This window comes from Sus scrofa, chromosome 14, assembly GCF_054392235.1.
Source record: "Sus scrofa isolate SSC_HxYL_T2T_F1_AM1 chromosome 14, Sscrofa_HxYL_maternal_Yorkshire_Landrace_v2.0, whole genome shotgun sequence".
Taxonomy (NCBI): Eukaryota; Metazoa; Chordata; class Mammalia; order Artiodactyla; family Suidae; genus Sus; species Sus scrofa.
Genome location: NC_139396.1, coordinates 140,956,228 through 140,968,690, shown reverse-complemented (window position 1 = coordinate 140,968,690; position 12,463 = coordinate 140,956,228). Strand labels below are relative to the sequence as shown.

General features: G+C 35.0%; 1 protein-coding gene across 2 annotated transcripts in view; it reads left to right on the top strand.

The window, feature by feature from the left end:
• LOC106506120 (uncharacterized) overlaps positions 1 to 12,463 on the top strand; it is a 396,310-nt gene that overhangs the window by 367,637 nt on the left and 16,210 nt on the right. Inside the window, exons 6-8 of one of the 2 annotated variants that reach the window (XR_014825797.1) lie at positions 330 to 392; positions 1,902 to 2,011; positions 10,947 to 11,081. Coding sequence is in view for 1 of the 2 variants with exons in the window: in XM_084993374.1 (XP_084849500.1) it covers positions 330 to 392; positions 10,947 to 11,068 (185 nt within the window). In the remaining variant the exon portion in view is untranslated. Of the gene's footprint in view, positions 1 to 329; positions 393 to 1,901; positions 2,012 to 10,946; positions 11,102 to 12,463 lie in introns of those variants that run through there. The other variant, XM_084993374.1, reaches the window with a different exon arrangement.

The window sequence follows — 12,463 nt, the reverse complement described above, 5'->3', positions numbered from 1 at the left end:
GTACTTCAGAGAGGAGCTAAAACAGAGGACCTGGGGGAAGGAGTCTGTCCTGAAGAAGGTTCCATAGTGTCGTGCTTAGTTATAGGACCAGGGTGCATAAGGATTAAATAGGTGAATGAATGAATGAATGATCAAAAGTCTATGTATTGGCACTGCTTTAAGGACTGTGAGGCTCAGAGTGAGCACCAGCTTTTTTACGTCCCTGGCCTGAGGTGTTTTCTAAGTAAAAATTCTTAAGCTGGGTGGGATACTCAGATGACATCGAAAGGATCTATGCCTAATTCTTAATGCAACTAATCTTTTTTTATTTTTATTTTTTGCTATTTCAGTTTCCCAGTATGCAGTGTCCCTGGAATACACATTGTACTTTCCTATAAATATGATTGTTACTGGTAAGATACTATTATGTGACTATCCATAAATGCAAAGGTCTACATTTATTTTAATACCAGGATCTCTGGGACCAGACTGTGTTTGAGCATAAAACACAACTTTATAATGCATATCTTACTTATTGGGAAACTTTTTAGTCAAATGAATTGTCTCTGATGTCATTATGAATATACTGGATTTTTGCTTAGTATTTATTTGGTTTATTTTTCTCCTATTTTCATTAAGTGTATTTCTTATTATTAGTGTATGAAATGATTGTTTAAAAATCCGGAACACGCTTTTTTGTTTGTTTTATTTATTTATTTATTTATTTTTGTCTTCTGTCCTTCTTAGGGCCGCACCCACGACATATGGAGGTTCCCACGCTAGGAGTCTAATCGGAGCTGTAGCTGCCGGCTTACACCAGAGCCATAGCAACGCCAGATCCGAGCCATGTCTGCAACCTACACCACAGCTCACAGCAACCCCAGATCCTTAACCCACTGAGTGAGGCAGGGATCGAACCTGCAACCTCACGGTTCCTGGTTGGATTCGTTTCTGCTTCTCCACGACAGGAACTCCCAACACATTTTTTAAACATGAAAGTGTAATCAATTTAAATTTACTAGTTTACCATTGAATTTATATCTCTACTTTAATGGTTTGTTTTATGATTCATCTCTCTTTTTCCCCTCTTTCCCTTCCTCCTACATTCTATTGTCTTTACCTTCTTCTTTTCTTGCTGAATTACAGTGTTAAAGATTTTTTCACAGTTTTTTTTCAAATACATTATTTTTTCTATAGACATTTGTCATTTTTCTTCTTTGACAATTTTCATAGTTATTTTGTGGTCTTTTTTATATTGTTTCCTTTTACTTTTGATTTATTTTAAAAGATGATTGATTACATCCTATACACTCAATTTAATACTTATATTTTAATCTTATCTCATTTTTATCATATTTTTATTTTATAAAATAACAATAATGTTATGGCAGCAACTCATGCATCCATTGATGAAGGATGGATAAACAAAATTTAGTACATACACACAATGGAATATTATTTGGTTTTAAATAGGAAGGAAAGTCTGACATATGCTCCAACATGAATGAAACTTGAGGATATTTTGCTAAGTAAAATAAGCCAGTCACAAAAGGATTAATATTGTATGATTCCACCCACATGAGGTACTTAGAGCAGTCAAAATCATACAAACAGAAAGTACAATAGCAGTTGCCAGGGGCTGATGGCAAGAGAAGGTTGAAGATTATTGTGTAATTAGTATAAAGTTGAAGTTTCACCAGAAGAAGAGAGTTCTAGAGATGGACAATGGTATTGTTAGCACATTTCATGTGCATTTAATATCACTGAACTATACACTTAAAAATGTTAACATGGTAAATTATATGTTTGTGCATTTTACCCAGTAGAAAATTTGGGGAAAAAATATAACCCTGGGGTTTTGTTTTCCTGTGGTTGGTCTAAGCATTCATGAATTTCTATTGTTTTAAAATTTCGTCTGCCAGGAATCTAAGAATTCGTTGGTCCTAGATGAATTTTGTGTTAACATCTCAGAAATTTTGAACTCATGCAGCTGTTGAAAATGTGGAACGAGTCGTCTGTGGTCCAGGCCTAGGTAGTGATTTCTCAAAATTTTCTACTTTTTTTTTTTCCCTAAAGCTCCTCATGTCCAAATATACCATCACAAGTACTGGTTATTTCAGCAGCTAGTAACACTGGGATTATCTCATCAATTTAGCAAAGAGAGATGAACGTCCGAAGTAAATTAACCAAGACTATGCAAGTCTAAAAACAGAATTGAAGTCTATTTTGTATTTATGGTTTTCATGTTTGTCATGAAAACATGCATATCTATGTGTGAACTCATGGCATAAGTTAAAGCTGTACACAGCATGTGGTAAAAAAGGAAATATAAAAGTATTAATTAGCTGAAATGTTATTTAAAATGTATGTTTTAGACCTGCTGATCCAATAATTCTATAATTATATCCTAGAAATTTATCCTTATAATTGAAGAAGTGTGTAAAGAAATATTTATATATATTTATGTATTTGTGTATATATACATAAACATATATACAACAAATAAATGATAACAACAGCATTGTTGATTGTATTGGAAAATCCTCAACAACATGCTGTCCAATGATAAGTAACTGGTTAAATAAATTATGACATCGATACAGAGGAAAATGAAACAACTCATGCAACTCAACAACAAAAAAACCAAAACATCCCAATTGAAAAATGGGCAGAAGACCTAAATGACATTTCTCCAAAGAAGACATACGGATGGCCAACAGGCATATGAAAAATATTCGACATCACTAAGTATTAGAGAAGTACAAATAAAAATTGCAGTGAGGTACCACTACCACCACACCAGTCAGAATAGCCATCATTAACAAGTCAACAAATAATGAATGCTGGAGATGGTATGGAGAAAAGGATATCCTCCTTCACTGTTGGTGGGAATGTAAATTGGTACAACAGCTACAGAAAACAGTATGGATGTACCTCAGAAAACTAAACATAGAACTACCGTATGATCCAGCAATCCCACTCCTAGGCATATATCCGGACAAAACTTTAATTGAAAAAGATACATGTGTGTTCATTGCAGCTCTATTTACAATAGCCAAGGCATGGAAACAACATAAATGTCCCTTGACAGATGAATGGAATAAGATGTGATACATATATACAGTGGAATATTACTCGGCCATAATAAAACAAACTAATGCTATTTGCAGCAACATGGATGGAAGTAGAGATTTTCATACTAAGTGAAGTAAACCAGAAAGAAAAAGACAAATTATGACATCAGCACAATGGAAAATGATAGAGTTGATAATGATGTCATATAAATATACTTATAGATGTAGAAATATGTTCACATTTAGTTGTATTAAAAAGTTATATTAAATCCATTTTAAAAACTATAGAGGTAGAAAAGTATGTAAAGGGATTATTTTTAGATGGTACGTTTAAGAATAATTTCTTTTCTTTATGCTTATCTCAAGTATTTTTAAATTTTCATTCAATGCAAACATAATTTTATGCAAAGTGCATATCAATGAAGATTCTGAGCATTTAAAATACTTTTCTTTAGTTACGTTTTACTGGAATTATTGCTTGCAATTGACTAATAAATATGAAACCTCATATTTTGCAATTTTTGTTATTCCAAGTGAGAACCAATTAAGTGAGTTAATATGTAGCTTTTAGAATTAAAATGTGATCATCTGAATAACTGGATTTTCATGCTTCCTTCTGGGGTCACGTTACCCACCCATGGGCTGTGCAGAATTTGAGAGAACGCAATGCATTCTCCTGGATGGGAGCCACGGTAGAAATGTCATATTCATTTTCATCCTGAGTCATTCTGCACCCACTCATACCTCTTTCCTGATACAGAGCAAGGTTTCTTCTATGACATTCTGACTTTGCGGTGTATTCTCCTTTAAGTCTATTCTTCTGTCAAACAGGACCTATCACATAGAAGAAATATGACTCTCTGAATATTTTATCTCCCAGAGAAAATTTCCTTGCCAGAATGGAGATAGTATGGCCTCAGGGCCCCATAGATAACTGTTTCATTTTGTGTCACTATGAATAAAGACCTAAGTTGGAGTCATAGCTCTGCTTACACTAACTGACTTAGGAATGCTAACTGCTAACTGCTAAATAGGTAATAGAAACTGTGCAGCATGACCACAGGTTAATTCATTCTTAGAAAAATACTGCATTTAATCAAAGAGTTCTAGTTGGTATTGCATTGTGTTGAATTAAACTGATCTGAAAATGTTCAATGCCAGGAATACCAGTGGATTCACCTTAAAATGAATTATTCTATAATGACGAAAAAGCTGGGAACTTAAACAGTCTTTCTTCTTATTCCCAATCTCCCTTTGTTACTTCTTGTTTTATCATTTTTCTCACATTCAAATTAGACAAAATGTGTGTTAGGACATTTACTTCTCCTATTTCTTCACTTTTATTTACACCATTTATTCTATTTTGAATGCTTCTCTTTGTATATTGCTTATGTAGACCCTATCCTATTAAATATTGCCTCCTAGAAAATTTTACCTTGCCTCTAATAATTGAGCAGGAATCCTTTCTTTTCAGATGAATAGTGTGTCTTACATATATATCCAATGTAAGATGAGACCTAATAGATGCTAGTTGCATTTAGTGAATCAAAGAATAAATTGCAGTATATAATACATAAGATACATCTATATATATATCTATATAAAACATTTTATGTTTTATGATTATTAGGGCACACGTTTTCTTCCTGTTTTGATGCTAGGTCATTTTTTTTTCCTTTTTTAGGGCCTCACCTATGGCACATGAAAGTTCCCAGGATAGGGGTTGAACTGGAGCTACAGCTGCTGGCCTGTGCCACAGCCACTGCAACCCATGATCTGAGCCGTGTCTGCAACCTACACCACAGCTCACAGCAATGCCAGATCATTTAACCCACTGAGCAAGGCCAGGGATCGAACCTGCATTCTCGTGGATACTATTCGGATTAAATAGTTCTGCTGCACCACAGCAGGAACTCTGATGCTAAGTCATTTTAAGCAAGGAATTATGTCATTGACGTTTCTGTACTTCCCTCTTTTATTCTCAAGTGATAGTCACAGTTCTTCACACAGATTAGGAATTCAATACAAATTAATTAAATACAAGATTTTTATATATTAATAAATAAACATTGCCATCATGCATGTTTTACACCACTCATATTTCAGTATTCTCATGTTGCCATGTATTATTTGTAAGTCTTTTCCATTTTATTGAGTAGTGAATCAGTGGAAGAAAGAACTTATATCTTGTGCATATTTACACATACTTTACTTTTTTCCCACTTTCTGTTTCTGAAGCTGAAGAACTCACATCATCCCCTCGTATATTTGTTGAATAAATGTTCACTCAAATAGACAAGAGATACATTCACATCCTTCATGTCATTCCTTTATTCACTCATTTATTCTTGTTATTTGAAGCACCTTCTATCCCAGACATTAACTTATTTGCCACATATTCCAAGCACTCAGCACAGCCTGCTCAGAATCAACTCTTTGTGTGTGTGTCTGTACACTCACAGAAGAGCTCATTGTTTTGGAGGGGGTAGAGGAAGCAGTCGTCATGCTTATATTTAAGAGAAAAGAGTGCTCGTAGTCAGCCTGCCCACCATGATGATAATAATAATCAAATATGCACAGAGGGCATGACAGGAAATTGTATTTATAGCAGGATGAGCTAGGCTGCTCTAAACATAGACCCATATTTTTAATTCTGAGGATACATCCAGAGGAAGGATTGAAGGATCAACCCGAAGGTCTTGAAAAAACTAGAGAACTAGAGGACCATGGTCCAGGCAAGATGTCTATTGGGGAAGTTCTGGCGGCAAAGAGGAATTCCAGGACTGGCACTACTCAGAAGTGAAGGAGTCAGGCATTTGGCAAATGGAAAACATCCTGGCACATGGCCTTGATTAATGCTTTCATTTTGGGAGCTGGACCAGAAATTACAGCAAATCACACGCAAAGAATATGAAGGAAATCATGAAGCTATCATGGCATAAAAAAATTAACAATCAGTGATAAAATAAAGAAGAAAAAGTTGGCTCTTTGATGACAATAATGTAACATGCCACATCAGCGCTTATACAAAAGACATAGGAAAATTGGTATCAGTGTGAAGATTAAAAACAGTAGATCATTTATATTTATACAAATATTAAAAATAAGAGTAATGTAAGCACACATCATTATCAGTGGTGAAATGTTAAGTAACTTCCCACAAAGAAATGGAAAAATAAAAACATATCATCTATAGTCACTTTCATTTAAAATCATGCTGGAGATTTTAACTATTTCAAGAAGGTATCCAAAAATAAGGAAGCCTACACTGGAAAAGTTTTTTTTAAAGAAACACTTTATCAGTTTTATCTAGTGGTGGTTATGCCCTTGGAATATATAAAAGAAATCTATATAAAATGATTCCATTTATAAATAAATTTAGCAAGGCACTTAGTCTAGATGTATTAGTCAATTTTATTTCCATATCAGCAATAAAAAGAATAAATTTTAAAAATTAATCCAATTTTAACTGGCAACAAATGACATCAACAACTTGGTGGTAAGTCTTTTAAAAAAGCTCAAAACTCTATGCAGAAACCCACAAATGTCATTGTTATAATTTTTTAAGCTGTATAATTGTACATTTATTTTTACATGAATTGAAAAAATTGATAATGCGGAAAATTCAATTTTTCTCAAAATTTTCTGTAAATTCAATTCAATCATTATTTCCTAATTCAAACTGAAAGGGAAAAAAAAGCCAGGATAGACTTTAAGAAGAATAAACCTGGATAAAGTACACTACCAGATCAAAATAGTTGGTAATAAGCTACAATGATAGAAAGAGTGTGATATTGGCACGGATGTTGACAATTCAACCACTGGAACACTGGAGAAAAATTATTAACAAACCCACAATGAACATGATTTTTATTATGTAAAAGATAATACTGCAGTGTAAATAGAAAAGGATAAATATTTCAATAAATGATGGTATTCAAAGAGATATCCATATTAAAAATATGCATATAGAACTCTGCCATCCAGAAATTTAAAGAATCCGTCCCAGATATGTTGTAAATTTAAATTTCAAATAAAAAATAATCATTTTTAAAACATAGACTATCTTTGTAGTCTTGAAATTGGCAAATTCTTTTTCAAAAAGAAAAATAAACTATTGCAAAACTGAAATACAATAAAATTTAAAATATTTTAACTGAAAGACATTTTATGAGTGAAGGAGACTCTTCGATAAGTGTTTTCAGGTCATCTTTTCCATATCCATATCTATAGATCTATCTGTTTATTGATAGACATACAGATATGGATATAGTTATATAGAGAGATAAATATAACCTTGACCATTCTTTTCACCATGCATTAAAAAAATTAATTATGGGAATTCCCACTGTGGCTCAGTGGTAATGAACCTGACTAGTAGCCATGAGGATGAGGGTTCTATCCCCGGCCCCACTCAGTGGGTTAAGGATCCAGCATTGCCATGAGCTGTGGTATAGGCTGCAAACATGGCTCAGATCCCACATTGCTGTGGCTGTGTTGTAGGCCAGCAACTGCAGCTTCAATTTGATCCTTAGCCTGGGAACTTCCATATGCCTAAAAAGACAAAAAAATAATAATTTTAAATCGATCACAAATTAAATATTTTAAAATGTGTGTTTTCTAAAAAATAAATATGATCTTGAGGAAAGCAAAGTTTCCCTAAATATGAAACAGAAAACAAACCGCAAAATAAAATGCTAATAATATAGACATTGTAATTAAGAACTTGTATTCATTTAACAATGTTATTAAGAAAATGAAAAAGAAAACCACAGACAGGGAGAAAAAAATGCAGTACATTTATTTAATAAATTACTCATTACCAGAATACACAAATATCTCCTTCAAACTAATGATTGAGAGGCTAATACCCAAAAGAAAATGGATAAGATAATTGAAGCACCTCTTCACAGAATGATATTGCATATAACCACGTAAAATGATGTTCAAATTCATAAGTCATTGTGACATGTAAATTAAAACCTTCATGAAATACCTGTACACATCCTAAACAAAGTTACTAAAATGATAAATACAGAGGATATTACATATAGGTGATATTACATACACCACTGGTGTGAGTGTAAATCTGTTAAAACACCATTTAATGTACTTTGCATCAACCAAAACTAAATATATGCATGTTTTACAATGCAATGATCCTATTCATAGGTATCTACCTAAGAGAAATTCTGAGCCTCCAAAATGTCTGCACAAGAATTTCCAATAGCAATTAAATAAATTGTGGTATATTCTTACATTGAGATGCTGAACTTCCATGAGAATGAGTGAACTATAACTGCACACAGCAATAGGGTTGAATCTCACAGTCAATACCTGGCAAAAGAAGCCAGAGTACATGCTATATGTACTATATATAGTCAAACTATAGTCAAAGAAAATAAGACTTTCATTACTATGAAAATCTTGTAAATTTGATTTTGGCACTGGATTCCTGGGTTTACTTGATACAAATTCATTTTTCTCTACATTGTGATTTTCCTCTCATTGTGTGTGAATATAAAAACTAATTTCAAAAAGTGCATGCATGCAATACCAAGTGTTTAGAATATAGCTCCCAGTCACACAAGGACCCATTAAAGGATCTAGGATGTAAACTGCTGATTGTAATTTTATTAGCTTGCTAGGGTTGTCATAGTAAAATACCACAGACTGGGTGCCACTGGAAATTGATTTTCTCACTTGCAGAGGCTGGAAGTCCCAGGATGGGCGTCTCGGGAGAGATTTTTCCCTGGCTTGCAGGTGGTTACCATCTCCCTGTGTGTTCACATGGTCTCCACTTTGAGTGCTTGTGGAGAGAGTGAGAGAGACAGTTTCCTGATATCTCTGCTTCCCTACTCTTATGACCTTTTTTATCCTAACTGCCACCTACAGGCCCTCCAAATACAGTCATGTTGGGGGTTAGGACTTCAACATGTGGATGTGCAGAAGATACAATTCAGTCCATGACAATTGGTCTTTCCTCTGTGTGCACCCCTGGTGTCTCTGTGTGTCCATAATTCCTCTTCTTGTAAGGACACCAGTCAGATTGGATTAGGGTCTACCTAACAACCTGGTTTTCATTTAATCACCCCTTTAAAGACTCTACCTCCAGATATATTCACACTCTGAGGTACTGGGTGTTAACATTCAAATATGAATCTGGGACAACGCAGTTCAGCCTACAGCAGAGATATAATGTGGTAGGGACAAGATAGGAAATTAGAGATATATATAGTATACATACATACATATACATATACATATACATGTATATCACGCACACGTATATACACGAATGTGACATAGTATTGTATATAGAATGGTTGGCCAATGGGGACCTGCTGTATAGCACAGGGAGCTCTACTCAATAATACTCTGTAATAATCTATATGGGGAAAGAATCTGAAAAAACATGGGTATGTGTTTATGTATAATTTAATCACTTTTCTGTATGGCAGAAATTATCATAACATGATAAATTACCTTTACTTCAATAAAACTTTTAAAAAATGAAAAAAAAAAAGAATGTAACAAACTACATGATGCCCTCCCAAAAAGCTTATTTTTTTTTTTTCTTGTTTTGTATCTGGGCACCCATCCACGTAAAATAAAGATTGCATTTTTCAATCACCCTTTGTAGCTAATTGTACCACATGCAATACCTTTGACAATGGTATGTTTTTGGTGATGATAGGTAATACATTTGGGTTGTAACCTTAAATCAGTGAGACCTCCTCTCTGCCAATTTCCTAGTTGCCACTGGACGAGATGTGGGTGTGGATGTGTGCTCTCTTGGACCATACAGATGTAGATAAGAGATGAGTACTGGAAGAAAATAATATAGTCAATACCTGGGTCCCTGACACTGTAGAACTCCAAATTCCAATTCTGAACTGTTTAAGCCCAAAATGTTGCATGAAAGAGAAATGCATTTTTATGTGGAAAATAATGATCTATCTTTTAAAAACCATTTTATGTAAGCCAGATCTATTCATCTATTTCACAACCAGAAGAGAAAAAAAAAAAAAACTAGCCTATTCCTAGCAGGTCATGGGCAGTTCGTGCTTCAGAGCTGATCCCTGCCAGTGGAATAATTGAATAAAGATAGCCTCGCAAGAGAGTTGAGGGGAACGGAAATGAAGGCTATGGAGTGAATGTTCCTATAAGAGTGAAAAGCCTGATGCAAACCGAGGATATGCAGGTTATTACTCAGGGTACGAAAAGTGGCTCAGCTTGCAGAAGTGTACATATGAGTAGAGAAGGATGAAGAAAGAACAGTAAAGCAGAATCCAGCTATGAAAACCTAGGACTATAGGTGGCATTAGGGCACTTGGCCTTTATGAGGAAGAATGTGATGAACACCACTTTTGCCCCAAGTCAACGCTGATGGCTGATCTTTAAAATGGTAATTACTTTATGAGGTGCTCAAGAAATCATTAGGCCACAACCCACTCCTCCTGAATTTATTTGAATCCTGTTTAGATTGGAGAAAATACACTTTTTGTGGTTTAAATTTCTGGTGTGATGCATTTTAAAAATTCTCAATAAGGTCCTACATATAGCACAGGGAACTATATCCAATCTCCTGGAATAGACCATCATGGAAAATAATATTTAAAAAGAAAAAAGTCGCAAGGGAGACATTTATCAGTCCCCCTTACGTATATATATCTGAGTCACTTTGCTATACAGCAGAAATTGGCACAGCATTGTAAGTCAACTATATTTTATTTAAAAAGCAATAAATTCCACTTTAAAAAAGTTATCTAGAAAGATTTTCCAGAAGAAGTAAAATCTGATTGGGAACTTCTTACATACATTGCCTATATTTTAACACCAACATTTCAGTTGAATATGTTCAGATTTAGAACATGTTTCCATTGCCAACAGGACTGCGGTTCGGGACATCTAGCCCAGGACCAGCCTGGAGTTATTCTGCCCACATCTCATCAAGTGGACAAATATGGAAGCTCAGCCTAAGGGCAGGGCTAACTCCTGGGAGTACCACGTGAGAGCAACAAGGAGGGTCCAGGCCCAGAAAATGTGTAAGTATCCAAAAGCTGGTTTGTCATTTTCTCTCTCCATGTATTTTTCTTTTATTCCTTTTCCCCTCTATGTTGTTTTCTTATTCACCTTCTTCTACTTTACTTTCTCTACTGTTTCCGATTAGATCATAGATTTATAGTTCTCTATTTCCTTAAGCTGCTCCATCAAATAATTCTATCCACTTAAGCTTGTGGACTGCAGATTTCCTGACTGACTCCAGCCTTTGGGTGTCTCTGTGCTTCTCTGTGATGAGAGTGCCTACAACCCTTGTTCCTTTTTTTGGTGACCCCCTGATTCCATGGGTTAGCTGATCCCTGTTTCTACCATAAATCCTTTCCTCATTTCTCCAGCTGGTATAGACTCTTCCCTCTTCTGAGAATCTGTCCTACCCACTTGCCACTTAATGCACAAGTGATATATGCACCTCAAAACATACATTCATGGAGACATATGTGCCCATAAAATAGTAGGTACTCATATGCTTGCTTATCAATTCAGTGATTGCTGGTAAGAAAGAGAAATTGGTAAAACAGAGACATGTGCTTAACATATGTTTCTTACTTAATCCACCTCATTTCTTTCAATAATCTTTTCTCTGCACATTTTCTGTTATGACTTGTCTTTTATAGTTTCTTAGCTCTATGTTTTATCTTCCTACTTATTTTATTATCTGACTTACCTTATCCTTTGACAGGAAGTCACATGCTTTTTATCTTATTCCTTCTTTAAAAGATTTCCAAGACTGTGCTCACCTCTCTTTCTCTCTCTCCCTCTCTTTCTCCTCTCCTTTCTCACCCTCTTCCTTTTGTTCACCCACCTACCTACAGTAAGTAATTCAAGTTTTATTTAGAATGAATAAAAATAAAATTGCTTCAGGGCTCAGGCCATGTAGGCGAAGTTTTGCCTGGAGACAATATTTACAGCTGAGTGGTAAATTGGGATTGTTATCAAGGGGTTGACAGCCTGTTAACTAAAGCAAGCCTGGAAATATTGTCATAAGAATTGCTAAACCTGGGAGAGTAAACACTTAATGGCTCCTGCAGTAAAAACAAATTGGTAAGCAACAACCAGCACTATAAGGGAATTACTGTGGTCAGTTTGGTGAGAGAGTTTTGATAAGGGTTGGCCTATCTGAACAGACTCTCACCTGAAATAAAAACATGACCTCCAGGATAAGACAAGTATTGGTTGGGAGTCTGGGCTGACAGATCACGACATGGGGACCTAAGAGCTAGACAAGTAGTAGACAAGGAGTAATCTACTTCCCTGGACAATAAGTAGTTGAGGGAATCTTTCTAAAGTTATCAGACTTTCCCATCTCAAAGTACTGGCTCTATAATAAAGGCTGGTACGCAGACACA